At 40.5% G+C, this 22,222-nt stretch overlaps 1 protein-coding gene across 1 annotated transcript in view; it reads right to left on the minus strand. All coding sequences in view use genetic code 11, as the record gives it.

The window, feature by feature from the left end:
• The window catches only part of EGR_01072 (DNA polymerase alpha catalytic subunit), a gene marked incomplete at both ends in the record, with an annotated part of 37,240 nt that overhangs the window by 13,480 nt on the left and 1,538 nt on the right, over nucleotides 1-22,222 (minus strand). The window contains 18 exons of the mRNA XM_024490321.1: nucleotides 1,027-1,111; nucleotides 2,303-2,496; nucleotides 3,643-3,707; nucleotides 3,857-4,005; nucleotides 4,292-4,369; nucleotides 4,440-4,558; nucleotides 4,633-4,914; nucleotides 4,952-5,252; nucleotides 5,288-5,629; nucleotides 5,665-5,765; nucleotides 6,707-6,810; nucleotides 7,678-7,790; nucleotides 11,288-11,342; nucleotides 11,748-11,860; nucleotides 13,434-13,655; nucleotides 15,419-15,527; nucleotides 17,084-17,447; nucleotides 20,971-21,211. Of these exons, the coding sequence (XP_024355140.1) occupies nucleotides 1,027-1,111; nucleotides 2,303-2,496; nucleotides 3,643-3,707; nucleotides 3,857-4,005; nucleotides 4,292-4,369; nucleotides 4,440-4,558; nucleotides 4,633-4,914; nucleotides 4,952-5,252; nucleotides 5,288-5,629; nucleotides 5,665-5,765; nucleotides 6,707-6,810; nucleotides 7,678-7,790; nucleotides 11,288-11,342; nucleotides 11,748-11,860; nucleotides 13,434-13,655; nucleotides 15,419-15,527; nucleotides 17,084-17,447; nucleotides 20,971-21,211 (3,037 nt within the window). The remainder of the gene's footprint in view (nucleotides 1-1,026; nucleotides 1,112-2,302; nucleotides 2,497-3,642; nucleotides 3,708-3,856; nucleotides 4,006-4,291; nucleotides 4,370-4,439; nucleotides 4,559-4,632; nucleotides 4,915-4,951; nucleotides 5,253-5,287; nucleotides 5,630-5,664; nucleotides 5,766-6,706; nucleotides 6,811-7,677; nucleotides 7,791-11,287; nucleotides 11,343-11,747; nucleotides 11,861-13,433; nucleotides 13,656-15,418; nucleotides 15,528-17,083; nucleotides 17,448-20,970; nucleotides 21,212-22,222) is intronic.

Here is a 22,222-nt window from a genome sequence, read left to right on the forward strand (position 1 = left end):
GTATTAGAAAAATTTCATTGTATAATTCTATTTTGAATTCCAAACAATGAGTAGCGGCTCGTGGAAGGAAATTTCATGTTAAACAGACGCAAGGATGCAAATTGACAGCTTATTTGGGAGTTTTGGGCGTTAAATTCGGCGGCGTGGTGTAAACGTGAACATCACTTTACTAAGAGTACTCAACTTTAATCAAATGTACTAAGAAGGCATTTGATTTTTGGTATATACAAGGAAACAGTGAAATCAATAAGGTAGTGAACCTCCACCACAATTTCTTTCATCTTCAGTCTTGAAGGCACGATTAACAAAAGCCCAAGTCCATGAGATTTTTCGTGAATGGAAGAGGGTGAATGACGTCTAATTAAAAGTATGAACATTGGATTAGAATGCACCAGGACAGCGAAATTGGATTTATGCCAGCCCTTTTGAGGTAGTGTCCTATTAATATAATCGTGCTCCGTTTTTGTTAACTATCTTTTGGCTTCGAAGCCTTGCTTGTACTAAAAAAAATGTTTAAAAGTCCACGAAATGCTTCTTGGGCGAAACTGAATCAGTAAACACCATTTCGGTTGAAATACAAAACTGAGGAATGCAGTCGGACGCAATATAGGAATTCCATAAACAAAGGCTGTTTCACCCAACTTTACGCAATCAGTTCTCAATGCTGATACCCATCTGAGTTAATGTTTTTCCCCCATCTTCAAAGCCTTACTGGAAGTTTCCATGAACTAGTGTCACCAGGAGGGAACACAAAAGAGATGGTAGCAGGAAAGGTTTTGCGAATTTTAAACTTTTCGATGGCCAGCTCAATACGATGACAGACGAGAATTAAAAACAGCAGCGCGAAATTTAAAGATTTACCTGAGTTATGGCAGAAAATGAGCAAAATAAGGCCACATGAAAACCATCATACAAACTGGGAAAGTTCTTCAAACAGAGTAGTACTGATGTTTAAACTGGAAAACACGGTGGGCGTGTGACAATATCAGAGAAGGATGAACAAATACAACAGCGAGACAAACTTACCAAGATAATGTGACTGGAATGCCTTTTTACCACCGGGTTTATCCAGATTAAAGTGATTGTCAATCAAGAGGCCTACAGAGATGATCTGAAAAAGGGCAAGATAATTTGACAAAAACACCATTTCGGACGTTTAAAAGACCCAAGTAAATCAAGCTAAGTCCGTTTTTGTTGTTCTTAGCCAAATCCGGTCTCAACATATCAAAAATACTCCTGAATCCAAGTAAAAACAAGTCCATTCTGCGAAAGGGCCGTGTACTACTCAACAAATTGTGTTGATGCAAAACATGATGTACTCATAGAATCATCCTTTGATAATGAAATAGTATCGACTTAATATTGATGCAGGCGCCCGATTTTAAAAAAAAAGCACACTCAAAGGAGAGATTTTATACCTGAAATAAGGTGATGAATAAGGGTTTAAATTCAGGACATCTAATTCAAATGCGACCATCTGCTAATGAAATAAATTATCCCATGGTTCCAGCAAATAAAGGCATCGCATATGAATATTAGTAACTGAGGTAGATAATAACCCAAATTAAATGCCTAATGAAATAAGCTGTAATGATGGTGAACGAGCTGACCAATTCAGGTAATAATGTGTAAAAATACCAATCATAGTGTGGCTTTTATGAGCCGGTTTCAAACTTCAAACACAGAAAACAGATTCCTGGTGTAGGAAACGAAAAAAACAGGCTCAATGAAAGAATGTTGCTCCCATATTTATTCTGCTTGATGATAACAAAAAAGTAACTTATGAATACTAGTCAACCATCTCTGGACTAAATCATAGAACTAGAATCAGACTGCAGGATCAGATAACAATGGGTAGAATTCATGTATGAGCATATGTGTCAGGATAAATGGCATTCAATGCGTTTATTAAAATTTATGATGCTGAGCTGATGTCAAACACCGCACCATAGAACTATATACCCCAAAATGAAGAGACGACAGAAACTGGTTTGCTTCGCACAAAAAGATTGTTTAGCGGAGGGATAAAATCAGGCCAGTTTTGACCTTGTTTTAAAAAAGAGAATCACTACTAAAACCTCAATGTAACAGTGACGGTCAAATCACATCCATATACGGAGAAAGGTGTGAGGAGAATGCACAGCCAGCTATAAAATGTAGGCAACTAAGGCACCTGTTCATCACATGAAATACAATGGCATCCCAAATAGTGAAAACAATTTCCTACTGTTCATATTATTGCAGATTAGAAAACAGACCACTAACAGGGAAGTGAGAGTGAAAATAGACAAGCAATGCTCACCTCAGCAGAGTTGCTCTGCTTGCGCGCGACCGACTTGACGTCCAATGCCACCATCCGAATGGGCGGCGCAGGCGGCAGTGCAAGATTATCGCTACGGGCCGCTAAAACATCTATCAACTTGAGCATTTTGTTGGGCTGCTGGAAGGAAAAGTCGTAGTCCACCTTGCACCAACTCAACTGTGGCTGAAGAAGAGCTGAAACAGACGCCGAGAGAAGATAGTCCCAAGCAGCACAAGGCCTCGAGTACGGTATAAGGAAACTTAATCAATTTAAAATTGTTCAAAATCCTTAAATGCTAATGTGTCTAGAAAAATGAACTCAATTTACCTATCCTGACAGACAAATGTGGTCTTGGTAGAATTTGTGGGGATGTAAACCTTGGATGTGCGAAAACTGTTGACCACAATGGATTGATTTTTAGGCATTAAATTACATCAGCTGATAAGATTGTAGGTCACCATCAGAAACCATATTAGCTAGGCAAAAATCAGGTAAACTATGCGTAATAGGCAATTACATCTCAAGAACATTGAAAAAAAATGGATTCACGTTACAAATGAATAGTTTACATAAAAAAACGCACCAAAACCTTGGTGCATCAAACTACACATGCATATGGGTAGATCAAGATTAGCCTTGACACAGAATGGAACCGTTAGGCCACAGTGAGATATCTTCGTTAAACGCACATGGGAGAATTCGCCTAAGCAATCAGCGCTAAATGAGACATCTGCTTTGTCATTCGGCACTTCAACGTTTACACAACCTAAATTATACCAAACCACTTGATAACATATTTACAAAGGCGAGCTCGCCACTCCCATTAGTAACTTGAAACATTTTAAGCTGCGATATGAGCTTATGTGAAGTATTACGGATGAAAACGGACCAATCTATCTTACACATTAAAACTACAAGGAAGAATTTAAACATTCCCCCGAAAATTAAACCCCGATAGGCTAAAATGATAAAGACGTACTAACAGATGAATACAAGTGGATACATCATCTAGTCCATTCAATCTCAATTATATTAAAAGGCAGTAAAAGACTTTTGCCAATGCAAATTATGGAATTCCAAAACCCACAACTGTTTTCACTACACAAATCAGTTTCAACTAAAAACGAATATATGGGCACAATAACTAGGCAACCAATTGATCAAAAGACGAGTCAATAAGCCATTGCATGCTTTATTTACTAAAATGTGAAAAGTAGCGAGTCTGTAAGACTCTTACCTCGGAGACGCTAGCCATTACCCGAAAAATTGAATTTTTCGCTGGTTTGGGTAACAAAATAAACATGCAACATAAAAGGAGAGCCCAAATGAGTGGTACTTACTTGCCCCCTTAAGCTCCAACCAGCACGGGCCGCGGAGATGAAGATCAAGAATGAGGCTTTCCAGACTAAAACAAAAACAGTGTAGGGCATTTAAGGTAGTGTCCTTCATAGTCCCAATGAAATTGACGATGGATAACCAAAATAAGTTTCGATGCAACATTTAAAAGCGATAAATCTAAGCTGATAAATCTAAAACCCAGGACAAGAGACTTACAATGAGGCAGTGGAACCCATGATTCGAGAAAATGTCTTCCCTTTAAGGTCGCTAGGAAGGGATGGATAGGAGGCTGGGTAACGAACCTCAAGGTATTCAGCTTCGCTAGGAACGTCGACATCTTCAAAGCAGTACTTTTTTGTAGTTGGCTGCAAGAGGGAAAGTTGGCACAGAATGAGGAGACATAAAGGAGTGCCGTTGGAATACTATGCATAAAGTATAAACGGCGAAAAGCCAAAACAGCAGAGGTAAAGTTGAACAGATGAGACATAACACACAAACGATTCTATAAATGGTTATAATCATAAAGTTTTGAGGACATATGGCAGTAGCAAGTTTGCTTAGATATAGGTGAAGGGTATCTTAATACTGCTCATACATAAATACATATGAGACAAATTAACAGGAGCTGATAAATATATGCATTAAACTCACTTTACATTTAAATTTACCGATTTTACATTGACCGCTGAGTTCTCGAAGTTCTTCGTAAACATCCTTAACTGTACACCCCTGAAAATAAACGACCGAAATGAGTACAAATATATCAAAAATGCGGAGATTTTCCGTATGTGTTACATACAGTGGACGTGGAGGGGAGGAAGAAGACACGCCGTTCCAGATCTTTAACGCGGATACAACAGCTACAAAAACCAGACTGATCTTCCTTGCAGGGAATTTTGCCAAAGAGAAAGACCACGCCTAGGATTGGCAAGGTCGTCTAATTAAAACCCGATGATTAAAAATAGAAATGGAATTATCTTAAAGCATTATACCTTGCTGATTCATCAAATCCTCGTAAGCGTCTAACCAGAAAAATCGAAGACTCCCAGAATCGCCGTCTGAAGAGCCCGCGGAAGAGTTCTCATCAGCACGCAACACTTCAGCATTCTCATTTTCCTCATTGAGCCAGGGCACATTGACCGGAGGCTCCGGGTCTGGACTCACCACTCCCATCGATTCCTCATCTTCCGCAGCTTCAGTTACATCATCGACCACAGAAACGCCGACGGCTCTCAAAGTAGATTCGGGTTCCGGTTCAAGCCCAACTACGGGACCTAAAAACTTGCATTAACCAAGTCAAAAAAGGCTAACTTGGCTTAACCGGGGAGACTTTTAATGTCTTGCTATCTTTGGACTGAATTTCCACGTAATCCAGATTTACGGACGAATGAGATTGCCGCGGCTTAGGTGGTAGCGGTCGAGATCTAATTGCATAGGAGGTTTCACGACGTGAATGGGGTACAACAGATGGTTTCGGAGTTTGTTTTACAGAAAGATTCTTCCGAATCCCGTCCATTCTGGGTTTTTTATCTGGTGGATCCTTAGGTCTGTCCGCATCCAGTTCTGCCAGTAGGTCATCCAGAGCTGCATCATCAGCAACAGTATCTGCAGCCTGAATGGCCAAAATTATCCAAAAAATCCACATACTCGCTTAGGCTGGCGGGATGCGGAAGCTGCGAACATGTGACGAATATCCTTGGAATGACTTTTAGGAGAGGATGACGAGGGACGTAAGTCAGGATTGAGACGTTTTTTAGTCCCGGTATATCCACGAGTGGATTTCTTATGTGACCCACTTTGTTCAAGATCACCATCATGATCGTCGAATAGTTCTCGACCATCGTCCACATAGCCAAGCCCATCTAAAGCAATGAGAAAATATCCTAGCATACTATCGTCCACAATCCAGTCATCTTCGATACGTTCCTGAACTATTTTAGAGTAGGTCTTTTCATCTACTGTTTCATAAACAGGTTTTTCGATGGTTTCCTTAGGAGTAAAAACAATCTCGATGGGCAACTTACGACAATGTAACGTTCACCACGCTCTCTGGCCTCCCGAATTTTTTTTAACAAGTCCGATCTACTTTCATTCTTCTGGCTAACTCGACGAGGTCGAGAAGAGGCTGAAGATTTGTAGAAAAAAAAGAAGCTTACGATCCATTTTTAAAACACGCCAAAACAAAACGCGCGAAGAAGACCGACTCCGCCGATTAAACTAAATTGGTACCGGTCGACATGCAACTTAAAACAAAATGAAAAACACAAAGTATTGTTGAAGTGCATATTTATGATGAAATTTACCAGATTATATATAAGAAAGCTTCTAGCATTAAGTAAAATCACAAAAAGGCAAATATTCTAGTTTTTCATATTTGCATAATAGAATCATCGCGAATGACCACCTTGGTATTTTTAGTCTAGAGACCTTCTTTAGGCATATGTTATTTCTTACGGTACCAACTCGCAATTTTAGATTGCTTTTAGTGTGGTACTACTGTAACGCGTTCAGTGTTTCTTCTGCCCCTGACTTCAAGCTCTTGGAGTTGGAAGTTTGTGTGGATGAGGACATCTTTTAATTGGGTAGAGCAAACAAAGTTTGTATAGCACCAGTGTGTACAAGAAGTTAGATTTTGTCTCTGTTTCGGAAAATGGTGATGTCTGCTAGGTTACGAGGATGGGTTGGACTGACCTCTTTTCGCCTAGGGTGCCTACAAGCAAACATTATTACTCTTCCACAAAGTATCATCCAAGCCCAGAAGGAGCTTAATGGTGCAGAAGTAAGGAACTGGGATTGACAGAAACGCATCTGTATTGTGCATATAAATATAGCAATACAAAAAAGCAGAAGTAATGGAATGATTCACCATAGTGACGAAGGATAGGATCTTTATGCTCCGGGCTGTCTTGGGGTTCACAGCTCTTGTGGTTTAGTAATAGATGTGTAACCTTTTACTTGATCTAAATCACCAGAATTGATCCAGGGTTTTATAAAGTGATCAGCAATACAGAATTTAAGCAATGTGTAATGAATGACCGGAACCAGCACTTAAGCCTAGAAGCTGACATATGCGAATAAATGCACTGTCGGGAACAATGCCTCTTGACGGTCTAAGCACGTCCCTTTGGTAGTTCAAGACCTCCTGAGCCCAGATTGGGCATGCTTGAAACCTAGAACACAACATTTGAAGAGCTGCACTGAATTAGCTCTACATGCAGATCCGCAGCATTACAGTGATGCAAAAGGAAATTTCCCACATTGCGTTTTAGTTCCATAAAATTTTAGGGATGGACATATTTGGTAATGACGATAGTTCTGGTGTCTGGGCAGTGCCAAGCGATATCAGCGACCGATACTTCTAAATCAACTTCCCGTAGTAAAATGAATTTGGTATTTCTTGGCGGCCAAAATTTTCGTAGTGTTCTGCGGGCAAAATCACTATATGTGCGAAGTAATGAATTCCATCCATATCCAATGTAAGTGTTGATAATAGCCAACGCATGGTAAATGCAAGGAAAGGACCACAGTATTCAGCATGCTTATGCTGCAAGCGTTCACAAACCATCGGCGATAGCACTCATTGAGATGGTCTCAAATGGACCTTGTGCAAACGCTAGGCATGGGTTCTGGAAACCCGGAGGATACCATCACTAAGCTCTGCCCCCAACATGGAAGTCGAAATACATACTTCATTTCCTCGGTTTGCACATGGTCGGAGTGTAAGTCCTTCAAGAATAGGCTTTTTATTGCCAAAACAGTAATATATCAGGCGTAATCGAAAGTTCCACGTGACTTTCATGGGGCTCTGTGAACCCTTATTGTAAGTTTCGTATTCAGCCTTCGAGAACGTAACAACATCATCTTTGTAAATAACAGCTCTTTCTGATTTAGCAGGGATAGATTTACCACACCCTTGAAGGTAGCAGAAAAAATACTTAGGTTTAAATAGGCAAAATTATAACAAGTGTTCAGAGGGAGTAGTGATAGTAGTTAAGTCTCCCCAGGCGTCATCAAGCCAAATCTACAGATAGACATACCTCAAGTCGAGCATGAAGAAGAGAAGTGAACCGTGGAATTGATGTGGGGTGTCTTCCGGACAAACTGTAGCACGACGTCGTAGTAACCACAACAAATTGGAGGGATCCTGCCACTACGTTTGAGAGGAGTCAAAATAATCCGATGACTAAAGGCCCGTGTGTAGTCTTTTCCACTGAGTAATTCAATGCTTTCCTAAAGGATTCTCCCAAACTAAAGGAAAAAATTCCTTTCACAACTACTGGAGGGCCTTTTCTGTCAAGTGGCATTGTTTTAGTCCTGATCCTCCCGTTTGCCTTGGCGTAACAATGCAAAAAATCGGGGAATCTTGATTGAAGTTCAGTGGGGCATATAAATAAAAATTTCAAATTTCTCATGTTCCAAATCCGCGTTAGAGGAACCATGATGAATAACCAAAAATTGACATTCACTAGGTTTGACATGAGTCAGCAGAGGGTGACAGAAGCCCTACCATGCACGACAAATTTAAAGGGTTTAAAGGAATAATGAGGAGTTAAGGCTTCACCGTCGTCTGTGTCGATAATCAAATAATTTGCACGCACCCTTGACGCGGCTAAATGGGTAGGTAGGATAAGCAGCAAGCGGGAGAGAATTAAAGGCAGAACTTGGTTCTTAGAGCAGCCGTTCCTATCATGCATATGTACGGTCAGAAGCCAATGTTTTAAACCACATAACTCATATTTTTATTGGGTGTCGTATTACGGTGCTCTTACGGTATTAGCCTCGAGCCTGCGGACAGTCCTGTCCTAATAAATTATAATGTATAAAATCGCGGATTTAACTCTCGCGGCAGCATTCATACCCTGATGCTGTTCAAGTAACATTTTAAACAGGTCGAAAATTGGGATTCGGAATCAACTACAGCCTTCGCTACGTTTCCAGAAAATTGATTCCAGCAGTTAGTCGGTCACGGAGTTGAGTCTGCAGTTAGTAACTGGAGTTGAAACGAGGAGCTACATTTTGAATTAAAAGTGTTAAGCTTCTTATGCTCTGGTCCCTTTGCCTCACTAGCGCGCGGGCCTTAACTCATTCACCTGTCCCGAAGTTAACAGACTAGATATGAGCCAGAGGGAATTTTATTCGTACTCTCACACGGGACTGAAATTGAGGTTCTAAAAATGGCAAATTCATTGCCCAAACATTGTTGCGGCATTTCCAGAACCTTACGAGTTAGGCCTAACATTAATGAAACGTTCAAGAAAACCGTCGACCTCCCTTGAAGCTGTGAAGGATCAGGAACCCACTCGAAAATTTGAAGCCTTGAGGCTCCAATTCTAATATTCTTCGAAAAATAGTACTACGGAACGCGAGAGACTCAAACTTAGAACTAGCATGAAGACGAGCTAATGAGGAAATCATAGTAACAAGAACGGAACTGCATTATGGACACAAATACAGTTAAGAGTAGGGGAATCAGGCAAATTGCCAGGCACCGCAGACCGCTATAAGCCAACGTCTTTTTCTCAATACCTCGGCTCATTTGATATTCCCACTAAGTCCCTCTATTTTTTCTCAAGTTTATGGCCTTTGTTTTGAGACGAAATTGATACGGCATTACAAAGCGATTCATCAGATCACTTATACACCTTTTTTGGCACACACTTTTTTCCCTTCGTTTACTTTGCCTATTTTCCTAATCCAACTAGTTTGGACGCAGATTGCAATTTCGTAATTGCATTCCTAAAGTGATTTGATTGTCCTGGGAGTTTAGTCCGTTTTTTAAGCCAATAATTCGGACAACTCGACGAAAATCATCACTCACGCGACGTATACTTCGGTCTCATCAACTGCTTATTTGCCTTACGTTTAGAGTTTGTTTAGACTACCTGATTGAACATGTCGATTTGTTTATATTTAGATTGCAATACCAATTTATTAAATTTAACAATACTTATCGTCGAAATTGGTCAGCGTCACGACTAAAAAAGCCCAGGTCTCCGTCATGAAGTCGGTTCGATTGCTGATGCGATTCTACCTAACAAATTATTTTTATGGTAGTGCTTTAGGTGCATTTTTTGGTTTAGAAAAAATAAGAACGAATAAACCGAACACCTTCATTTGATTGAGGTTCCCTGGTACTTCAATATCATTAATTTCATAGCAGAAACCACAGCTGGAAATTGCGCCTTACTGTAAACGGTTCCCATAAGGATTGTGACAGAGATGCAACAATAAACGAGTGTTACAAATCCAAGGCTTGCCGTGGCAGAGACTCAACTCTTCTAGATAAATCAAAATTAAAGTGCTTTGAAGTCAGTTGAGATCTCACAGGTAGGATTATGCACCAAACACTACTAAGCGAGACGTTTATTCATCATTCTTCATTCGTGAAAGAAATGTTCCTTCCCTAAATTGAGGCAAAAAGAGCTAGTGACCGCTAGCCCGCTATAAAGGCTAGAAATTTGGTGTTGAGAACCAAAATCACTTCGGCATTCTAAAAACAGTAGGAGGAAAATGTTCTCTCCCGTCTTTTCAATAGCAAGTGAAGTGTGTTAAACTTGTCATTACGAAATATAACAGTGGAAGGAATCAAATTTCACACCAAAAGATTAAATAAGGTGGGATCGCGTTTTGTTTCGAATGTAAAAAGGTCTGTACCCGCAGGAAAAAGCGATTGTCAAAGCATTTAGATCGAGTATTAAGACCGAATCACCATTTGGCGAGAGCGAGCAATCAGTCAGTTGTAGGTCTTCAAGAAGTTTAAATGAAAGTGGCCCAGACGTTCCATCATCACATGCATTTGTTCTACCTTTGGAAGGATGGTCGTTCTACAAGGAGAAAAGTAATCGCTTAATACATTTTGAAGCAAGACCCTTCGATTTGGCATTTTGAATGGGTCCACGCTATTTATATGAATGGTTATTTAGGTGTCAACTGCATCATACGTGGTTCGTTCCAGGCATGCCGACGATCTACTCATACCGTTGAGTACGTAATGATACAAAAATACGTGAATTCATTTGGATCGCGGGACTTGCTTCTGGGCGCGAATGGCAAACCTGAGTCCACATGCAAAACTGTGTTGGATGATGAAATTAGACATATCCCTAAAAATTGCGCGATCTCCAAGTTCACCCTAGAAGTCTACATATTTGAAGTTGAAATGCCCGTTGTAAAATACTTAAATGAACACTAGGTCTACTAACACCAATCAATCTAACAAGGCTTTGCCTAGTACATTAATGGATTTGGAGGCAATAAATACGTCCGAAAATTCAGTTGGTCCATCAGTTAAGGAGTTTCCGAAATTGATCAACAGCCATTTCTTACTTTGCAAAGAAGCATGCCAAAATAAACACAATAAATGAAATAGTATTTCATTCGAAAACTAAATATGCATTTATGACCCAAATTTCAAGAAAAAGTAAACATTTTGATAGTGCATAAAGTTGAAAAAGTAGTTAAAGGTGATCCTAAACCTGCACTATTCCCACTTTCATAGCGGCGCAAACACTTGAATTTTCGTTAATAATGGCAAGTCTCTGCATTGTCTACCATTAGACATCCAAGTCAAGAGAATCGCATTACGATTAAATTAACGTTCTAGAGACTATGGTCATTGAACTCACTACTATGAAAAGTAGAACGCACCACTGCGGTGGCGCCGTTCGTCCAGCAATCTTGTTCAAGCACAACCTCCCAAATTCTCGAAAAGCGAAACGTGGCTAATGCACATCCCAGTGCTAACGTGCGTGTGTGACTTTAAATCTGGAAAGCCAGCTGGTCACATCTAAGGCTAATGGAGACGCTGAAAGGGGAGGGGATGATTAGTCATTCCAGCTGTTTATACACATCTTGCGCTCCAAAGGAATGGCCATGCACGATGCAGTCATCCGCTGCATCAGTGACGGACCAGCTCTTGTTAGTTGCCCCCATTTGGCCCAGGCTCCCAACCCTTCTCTGTTTATAATAAAATTACCTCCGGGCGCGTATGTCTCATAAGACCTTAGAGGACAATTGGGCCGCTATAAAATGCTTTAAAAAAAACAAAGCACAAAACACAAAGGCGGTGTTTAGAATGAGTCCACCTGATGATTAGACTTCCACCTACCGGAAATGGAAGGTACCAGGTTTCTGAGAGAAACCGCTACCGGGCACAACACAGACGCCCGTCTCTTCCAGTAATTTGGTAACGTAGAACGCGTCCGCAGGCATATTGGCAAGCTAAAATATACGAAAAGCGGGTGAAATACGGATGGTGAAGGTGACAGTAAGCTAAAGGACTGAGTGACTGCTTATAAAGGGGATCTAATACTGAATAGTGAATACTTCTTGGGACTGGAGATTGTAGACACTTTAGAACATTCGAATAGGTGATTGGGTAAAACACTACTGATAAAGAACAGTAAAGTTAGAGCAGACGATATCACTCCATTACTACTATCCGTTAAAAAGAGCAGTTAATATTAAAGAGGAATAAGATTAACTACCTTCACAGCACTATTAGGGGACAGAAAGCCCACGAAGTTATGACGTGATAAGGGCAACAGGCTTAAGTATTTTCAGCTCAGGTCAAGTAATTACAAGTTGAACTTCAAACGTTTCCCGAATCAGGGCAAGAAATCGAAGATAGGAGATGTGTAATGGTAAAAAGTAGTACTATTTCGAAAGAACGGCCAACTCGCGCAAAAATAAAGAGCATTAGCCAAGCGAAATTTGCTACCAGGGTTACCGGAAGTCGTTTGAAGCAGAAACGGAATAATCAGATCCCATAAAGTGGAATAAGAAACACAAGTATCTACCAGTTGGAAAGGACAAGAGTTCTAAGAAATGTCAACTCGGCAAATGATTTAACGTTAAATTATGTGATAAAAGACATTCCCGGCACGGGAAAGAGTGACTGTATTTAGTGGTACAAAAAAGAAGCGATTTTGAAGATCCCCTCTCCTGCTTCAAAATGAGGTACAATGGTTAATATTACTCTTGCAAGAAAATGTATGTTTGAAGGTTAAAAAATATGGAAACAAGATCAAATAACCCCTTTGATACTATACGTCTAAGGTGGAATAAGTGCCTATCCACAAATGGAAATAGCTCTAGAAGTGGTTCATAGAACCGAATCTAGAGCGTTTGTCGAAGTAAACTCAAACACATTTGAGCGAAATAGAATCTTACTTTTTAGATGTTTACGTGAATGATTTAACAGTTCAGGATTAAAGGCAACGGATTCCCCTCCCTACCGAAAAACAAATGCAACACTTATATCACCCCGTATTTAATATAACTAGTGCCCTTTAAATGTACGATTAACTCAAATAGAAGAACGACCATGTCTACAAATACGTTATTACCCCATTTAGCAATTTAATAGCATTTCTGTTGTGTTTCTAACTATACGACCTTTTCAACCTGCTGCAACTCCGTCCCTGCAATAATAGCCTCCCAGTCATTACTAGGTTCGAATGTCTTATCACTGCTTTAGGGTCATCTCAAGCGCTACATTTCAGACAGCAACAGCAACCCCAATTTAGCTAGCTGGATGATGCACTGAAGCACTATTGATTGAATCTGTGGAGACTCACAACAAAATCGCGCTAACCTCTCGAAACCACTCCAACAGCTCAAGAGAGGTCCATGGCCTGAACATTTTTCATCACTATTCTTTCAGTCCCTCTCGCTTCGGTCATAAGGCAAACAGCCTTCCAGACCTTTCGCATGTTGACGATAAAACCAAATCCACACTGGTACGTTGTATAAATTCAAATTACTCTAGACAGGAGTCTTAGGGAGCACGTACCTCGGCAGCCCGCATGGCCTTAGGGGGCAGTTCGAGACGGGGGAAGGCGTACATGGCCCCCATAACGGGTTGGCAATGATAGCCGGGCAGTTGGTTGAAGAGGCTCTCCACCAGCTTCGCCTTTTTCGCCAGATCGCTCAGCACCTGTGACTTCTCCGCAGAAAACTGCTCAAAGGAGGGCTCGCCCGGCCGCGGCGGATTCACCACCACATCCATCGTCAGCTTTAAAAGTGCAAGTTGGGCAATGATCAGGCACCACAATTAGAGTCATACTTTACCCCAATCTTTAATTAGTCAGACTGACAACGACTTATAGTCACTAATAAAAGGTATTTCGTTTATAATACTTAAGAAGTAGGCAGTGATTATTGAGCAGTATCTGGCTCTCCACGAGGGTATCTTAGCATCATCAGAAAAAGTTGCTAGGGTGTTTCCGACTGACCGATTTAAGATGCTCCTAAGCCGCTGGCATCTTGTTTCTCCCATGTTTTTCCACGCAAAAGTGTCTGTAAGTGTCAACTTTTACCTAGTAAAAGAATCATATCTCTAGCTGCATTATTCATTTTTGCCTTAAAAATTAATTCCCAGCAGTTCCCAATAAAAGTAGATTCGTAGGTACCTACAGTTCCATAATTTTCCGGCATTGAAGGGAAGATAATATTTTAGACCAACTAACGAATGAACACTTACAAATTGTGGCTTTGAACTTATGAAACTATGCTGCTGTTGCATAACTTATAGTGGCAATCTAAATCACCACAATTTTGCGTTACCGATAAATTTAGTCTTTGCAACTAGCAACTTAATTTTCCTCAATGCGAGACATTTGTTACTGCCATTAAACCAACCATCCTACAAGAATAGTCGCCCAGCTTGCGTTGTTTTATGAGATTCTGTGTAGGGTTGTCTTGAAAACCTTATAAAAGAGCAATAGTAACTATAAGCCGGGGAATGCACAAAAGTACAAATTTTACGACAATTCAATGGCTCTGGGCAAACGCGGTGTATGTGGATTTGAGACGAGTGAAGCATGGGCGAAGTAGGGACCACTTGTAGATCATCAATTGCACCGACCCTGTTCTGTTGATCTGAACAGGTATGAATATGACGAAATACGCCTAATGCCGATTAAAAAATTTACCCAGATGTCAGAATAGGCGTAAGCACAGAATGCTTTCGGAGGATCTAGTACTTGTGAGTAGGCTAGCAACCACCGAAATGACTCGTAATTTATTAGCTAGAAATAACCTTATCGTGCATTACGTTACAAATATGTGGTGATTGCGAGTTAATAGTCTATTGAAAAAACAGATAAGTAAAGGTACTAAATTGACCGAAGAATTGGGTAAAACTCATTTAAAGCTTAACGGAAAATTTGACTACGGTTTTTAAAACCCAAGTACCCGAGAAGTATATGCCATATTTTTATTGCATAAAGTGCAATCGTATAAAGCATTTACTTTCAGGGCTGCTGTTAAAGAGTTTTGCCTGAAAGATGGCATACTAGAACATTACCTTCCTAAATGTCACCAGGTTCATCATCGCAATTAATCCAAAAGTTTTCATCTCTCCCGCCTAAAGAAGATTCGGATTGCCACGTGTCCATCAACGGAAAGCGAATCTGTGCTCAAATGCCTGACTGACGGTTAATCTTGAACTCACATTTGGCGTTAATTAACGGAGGAAAAAGAAATCATCCAAAGGTCGGTTAAATTTGAAACGAACATTGAGAAACGAAGCACAAATGAGGAGAACCAGAGTTTTGTAGAGTAAAACATCGGTAAAACTATTCCATTTTCAAAAAGAAGTCTAAAACTCGTAAAAATTGAAACGCGCGTCAGGAATCGAGAACGAGCGCCGCTAATCTTACTTGAAAAAGAATAAAACAGATCAAAAAATTACATTGTAAGGGTCACCTTCCTGAATTATTGAGAACGTGCCATTTGGGGAAAATTTAGTCTAAACCAGGAGGGAACGTGATCTACCTGACCGAGAACAGGAGGACAGAGACGCGCTGAGAGACACTTGTACAGTTGCGCCCGAACCTCAGGATCAAAGTTGACCAGCTCGCAATAGCCACCACGGAAGCCACATCTACAATTGAGGCATACATACATGTACATCCACATACACACATCCCGATCACAAGTAATGAGGCTATTAATATACAAAAAAGGTGTTATGTTTAAGTCTTGATGAGTATTTTGGGTATCATTAACCGAAGAGGAAGTCGAGCAACACTGAACTTTTGACATAGCCACCAGTTGTGTGAACAGGTGACCCCATCGATGAGATAAAGTACAACCGGATTGGAGGCTATTGTAATGGTGCACATAAACATGGCTTCGAAAAACTGCTCTCTAAACGATTTGTTTAATAATCGTAACTGCAATACCAAGAACAGTCAAAAACCGAAATATCTCGAAAAATAAACGACGAAAAAAGGTAATGGGTTTTGAGATAAACGTAGTAATTAGGCAGAATAATTGAAAGGTAATATCGTTGAAAAAAGGGGTGAATTAGCGACGGATAATGGAGTTGGAAAGGTCCACTAAATATTATAAACTTGATTCTTAACAAGGATCAGAGAGTGCTTGAAAAATGAGTGGTAATCTGATCATTCTTGTCTATCGGATAGATCATTGTTCTTCCAATTTTTTTGGGGTCGTAGCAATCGCCGGGGTCGTCGCTCCCCATGAAACTGCCAAAGTTCACATTGGAAGTGATTATTCAGAGGATTTTGATCCTCTGATGGATGAGGATGATTGTAATGTCCTCTAAAGTATAATTAACGGGAGTTCACATGACCAGATAAGGTACTAGAGGTAATACTCGCAAAATGTACGCTTTTAGAGATTGATTGAATTTGAATTAAAAATTCCGATGCTTGTAGATGGATAAAAAAGAGTTTAGAGCAATTCGAAGCAGACTGAACGAACTCCAGGTAGCCAATAAGAAGATACCCAAAAGGGAATTACCTTAAATCCTACAACTGGACATCAAACGAGAACAAAGCAACACCCCCACTGCAACAAACCGAATTAAAATAAAAATCTTTAGGATGAAGTTATTTAGAGAAAAGTTTTCTCCAAGGCATATGCTTGTAGTACGAGGGATCAAGGCAACCAGAATGTTAAAATAGGTAAAAAGAAAGAACTAGTAGAAAAATACCAAACCCGTCTATATTGGAGTGAAGCCGTCGAAAGTGGCGAAGGAAAATGGGCTTTTAGGTGTCTAAAGGCAGACAAAACAAGAGATTAGGAAAATTTTGAGAGAAATGACCCAGTCAGGACTTCGCGAATAATTTACATTACAAGAGCCGGGCGAAGGCATCAGCCAATCGAAGACAAAGGCGTAAAAAGAGTTGGAAAAGGACAAAGAGGGAAGAACGTTAGCTTTCATGGATTAGAATTCCAAATCAATAAGGTCAACAAACTTCATTTTTTACTGATGAATCAGGAAATTAGGCATAGTGGAGATGCCTCAATTGTCGCAAATGACAAAGCATAACCTGTACTTTAAAATGGAACCACAGGAATAGATGAGAGGAAGTGGGACTTCAAACGTGCAACATAATGGTAAAGGAGATTTGCCTCTTAAAAGCTCGAGTCAGAGACGGAAAGAGAAGGGAAGGATTAAAAAAGACGTACTCTCCCATGAATCCTTTGCTGGCTGACATCATGCTGGTGAGTTGGACTTCGTTGGCGATGTTGCCACCAAGTTCGTGGAGGACACGTTTGAAAGAGTGGAAGCGCCGGTCAGGCGCGTAAATATTGTGCTGATAGACCTCGTCAGCAAGGACGAGAAGGTTGTTGCGGTGTGCGAAACGCAGGACTGCGGCGATATTGTCGTGGGTGAGCACCTGACCGGTAGGATTACCCGGGTTGATCACCACCAGCACTCGCGGCTTGCAGTGCGCTTTCGCCGCCTCCAGCCGCGCCTCCAACTCCTCCTCCCGCAGGCTCCAGCCGCTCTCCTCCTCCAGGTAGTATCCAATCTGCGAGGATACACATTCTAGGCCAGTATATCAGATCAGTCAACCAGCCACCAATAAGTGTCTTTGCGGTGGTAAATGTCGCAGTGAGTGGTAACATTTCACCACTGCCGGCATTCTATCAAGGCTTTCTAAACAGTTTAGCCATCTATAAGCTCTATTTGATGCAAACCTTTAGACGTTAAAGGCATATATTTTAACAAGAGAACTTATGACAATATTTTGTCCCATTGCCAACTTATTTTATCCGAAACTAAGAACATCCAAACGAAGACATACGAGACACCCTACTGAGACTGCTAGGAGCACTGAGATATTTTAACCACTAAGAAATCGTATTTTGGTGAAGTCTTTTACAATGTCCATTTCTTTATATTTGTAGGTTTTCACAATGTTAAGTAGTTTTACAAGCTCAAGTACGCTTCACCCCACTGTTATTTGATAAATCTCTATTTAAAAGTTGGAATATTTTAGACAACCAGAGACAGCTTCTACCAGTAAATAGTATTTAGGTTACTTAATGAACTGATTGACCCTTCCAAAAGCGTAAGCAGTCAAGACAACTAACAAAATCAGCTGAACCAGAACAAGAGAGGGGGCATTACCCACTTGACCGTTGACTACAGGGAGAGCATTTCCGACTTTCAAATCCTGGACGTTTCGGTTTCATTCTGACAAATCATTCCATCCAGTCAGACGATTGGTTTTGAAACACTTCGTAAACAATGCCCAATGGAAGGAAGAAATAATTGCTATTTCGAATGAATACTCCACAAGCAGAAAAACACGGTCCATTCCCCGCTTAAATGCTTCAATACTACAAACGCTGCAAATCATCCAATTCTCGGCTTTGATTGTCAAGACAGCTTCTTCTAAAGCTGGGCCCCAGTTGTAACCGCCGTTTTGTTTTAAACATCCTCAAAAATAAATTAACCCGTATCATTATCATCATCGAATTTTAACATTAGAAAAGGCCAAAGTAATCGTGGTTTCCAGAACAACTTGCCTGAACCGATTTTTGCCACCAAGTGGACACAGCTTACCGTAGACTAAGGGAATAATTTCACATATCGCATCAATTACCTTGAAATTAGGATATTTGCGAAATAGCGAAGTATGTTTTACACAAATCAAGTGTCAATGAATACAACGCATAACAATGGGAAAAGCCGAAAACTTTAGGGATATCGTATTGGTCGCATGATTGATATCATTAGCTTTTCGTGGTACCGCAAAAAAAGGTATCGAGTCGTGCTATCCCGACTCAGTTTCCCTGATTTTTTTATTTAATTCATGGTTAAAAATACAGTTCAGCGGAAAATAACTCCCTCATCAGAGCTGCAAAAACGTCCGGTGGGGACTTGACACGAACTGCCCTTAAGCTCCATTGGTTTGAAGACAAAGATGGCGTCTTATGGATTTTCGATCTTTGAGAAGGCAAACAAGGTGTGGTGCTCATGCCAACTCAACTTTCGTGATGCATAGCAATGAGGATAGACGGGAAAAATGCAGGGAAAATAAACTAATAGCCTAAAACTATCATTAAAATCTGCTAACTACGTACGATCAAAAGCTTCTCGAAGGCATAAATAAAAAACTGCAACTAATTTCAAGGGGAATGGTGTACAGTAAGGTGGAAAGACTCCAAGCACAACAGCCCAAAAAACATTGAAATGCCCTATAAAATTATGAACAACACCAGGTGATAGAAACAAAAACACCGTTTCTGCGCTATGGAGTATCGCTCTAATTTGCGTTTAGCTTTCAGTAGTGTTTAATATATGGTTAAACGCAACACCTTCCAACCAAATGTACTAGAAGCAAAATGAACAAATGCTATTGTGAGGAGGCCAATGGACGAAACTCGAGATGAAAGAACACACCCACCCTTTTGATAGGCTTTCTCGGCCATGGGACAAAGAACAGGGGAGGAAACCAGGTGGGAATAAGTTTACTGGCCATGCTTTTGGACACCAACTATATATTGGTTGGGCCAAGGCTGTACAGCCGGTAGGGAGCCTCGGAGCAAATTCAGTTGTAGGATCTGCCCAGATGCACACTCCACTCCATTGTACTACATTGTATCTTGATACTCGGGTCTCTTAAAGTACACCTTTAGTGAGGAAGAAATGGAGACAAAATAGACCTTACACATCATTGAAGATATTTTAAAACGGTCCTGTGGATCTAAATTACGTAATCAAAGGTAGCACTCCGTTTCTATCACAGACATCATGGAGTAAAAAAATTCATCTACTTCAGCTCTTATTGTGAGATCACCAATAGACATAGAAAAACCTAAAGGAGACAGAGACGACCGAAACCGGTTTCAATCACGTATTCTAGGGTTAAATCCGTGGCCCCATTTAAGGTAGAAATCCAATCACACAAAGGGACTTCATGCAGACGCACAACTTTAAAATGCGTAAACTGGACACATCTAAAGTGAATTCTCAAAAATAACGGGTCGCCTTGAGCCATGGGACAGCATTGGAGGGTAGTAGAAAGATTGCAGTCGGGAGGTGGTCTGTACGCATCGGTTTAAAAACCGCTTCAATCAACTCATGGGTGAGAGATCATGTACAGATGCAAAAATCACAGACAATGTTGGAAATCAAGAAACTGGGAAATGATACATTTGAGTATAATGCTGAAACGATTGTGCTTATATGCCACCCTCATTAATGACGTTATCCTCGTTTACGGAGTGATAAGTTGAAAAAGAGTATTTGTCGGCATCCAAAGTGAAAAGTCAAGAAAAAAAGCTTGAGAAAATGGTGAAATTCCCGGAAATTAATGCTGGTATGAATAAAAATCAAACTACCAAAGAAAAAATAACTTAGCCATTATTAACATTGTAATTCTCGGTTTGAAGGTACCGCCAATTCACACCACTGGGGAATTAATGCACAAACAGAAGCGCACACAGTACGGTGGTGTTTATCGGTTTAACTGCGCTGCTACGCAACGCTATGGTACCAGTCGGATAAACGGAAACGACAGAGATTAGGCACAAGGCGCATTCCACTGCATTGGCCGGGTAAGCCGCAATTTCATGCCGCAGCAGAAGTCTTCAAACCCGAAGGTCTTCTGCTGGTAGATTCTGCTGCAAACTACAAATCTTATGACGAAGTAGATACACGTGGATAAAATGATCTACTTAAATATGACAGGCGAAATATTTTGAAGATCAAATGGTGTCGTTTTGGAGATACTACTTTGGGTACGAAATGGAATCGAAACCAAGTTGATATCAAAAAAAACTCCGTTCGAGGTGAAAAAGCAGCTCAGTTATTGTGACTGCATGGTAGCGCAAACTTATGACTGTATCTTGAGGATGGCTGGAACCAATGCGGCAAATGCCTTAGCCCGTAAATAGATTGTCTCTCACGATGAGAATGATTACACCTCCTGCTAACCTTGAGTCAGTGGATGACTCAGTCAGCTTTCTCACGTTAGCAATGAATCATAAATGGATGAAATAAAGAGAGATCATATGGGCCGTAATTAATCAACCCCCGAAAGTGCAATCTGGAGGCAAACCTCCAATTTTGACTCCCATCGTTCCGTAGTCAAACCCGCTGAGAACCCAAAGCGCACAAAATTCTGCACAAACGCAAATGAACTGAAAAGAAACAACGTTATTTGCGCTCGGCGAGGCGTTTATAGTAGACTGGAGCAGCCTGCAAGCAAGAAAAAGTTTACGCTTCCAAAAGGAAGTAATTTTCGATCCAGAGCTTTGCTCCACACGCAGCCCACTTTCCGAGGGTGCAGTGGATTCAATCTACAAACAAGCCCAAAACTAGACAGACGGATGTTGAGAAAACCACAAATTCTGCTATAAAATTTCCCACTTCCATGCACGAAAAAAAAACATTCCTAAAAACGTGTCACATGACCAAATACCTAGATCGAGTGTACTCACGACTCACCTCGAGAAATCCGCAGTGACATTTCATAATCTTGAGGTAGGAAACATTACAAATCTGAACTTTTACCAGATAGTTTGAGTTTAAACTAGTGTTTGTGACAAAATGCCAAAAAACCAATGGTTGATTCGCTTCATCTCAAGATGGTTTGCGCATTCATTTGATAAAAAGACCATCCTATTCGGTCAGCTGCAACGAAAACACCCCGGAAGCAACTCTTTGACGTTGTGATAAAGATGAAAACAAGATCGAAAAGTGGTGAGTGCGCAAGTGACATGGTTCCAGAACCAACACTAATAGTTGATGGCCAATTTGCGGATAGTAAACAACCGAACCAAATGGCCGACACAGCCACACGAAGAAGGGAGGCGAAGATAAACGGTGATAGTGCCTCCCTAGTACTAATTTGCAGAATTTAACCCGCATATATTGGAGTATTCTCTTCCTAAGTAGTTGTTTGTGTATTTAAATAGAAACATATAACAATCTACTTTAATAATGAAGGAAACCAATTCTTCATTATCGTAATTAGTGAAAAAAGTTTAACTGTTTAAAGGCTGGCCTTTAGACTGGGGCATTGTTTCCTCTGAGTGTGCCATCTTCCGTAACCGGGAATGCAATGTTAGGGACGAAAAATTTGACTAAAATATAAGGCTTCCGCACATGCATATATTGGACAGTGCATTTCATGGAGTGATTTGTACATAGCACCTACAAAAAACCCCATCCTTACCCCGAAAAGACATTTCTAAAATTCAGTGATGCTATGGAAAGTTTGCATTCGGTAAATCCCTAACAAAACATTCAGCTTCAAGACTTTTGATGGCTTGTCTCAGAAAATGAAAATAGAATTAAACCATTTGCAT

The sequence above is a fragment of the Echinococcus granulosus genome (genome assembly GCF_000524195.1).
Source record: "Echinococcus granulosus chromosome Unknown EG_S00004, whole genome shotgun sequence".
Taxonomy (NCBI): Eukaryota; Metazoa; Platyhelminthes; class Cestoda; order Cyclophyllidea; family Taeniidae; genus Echinococcus; species Echinococcus granulosus.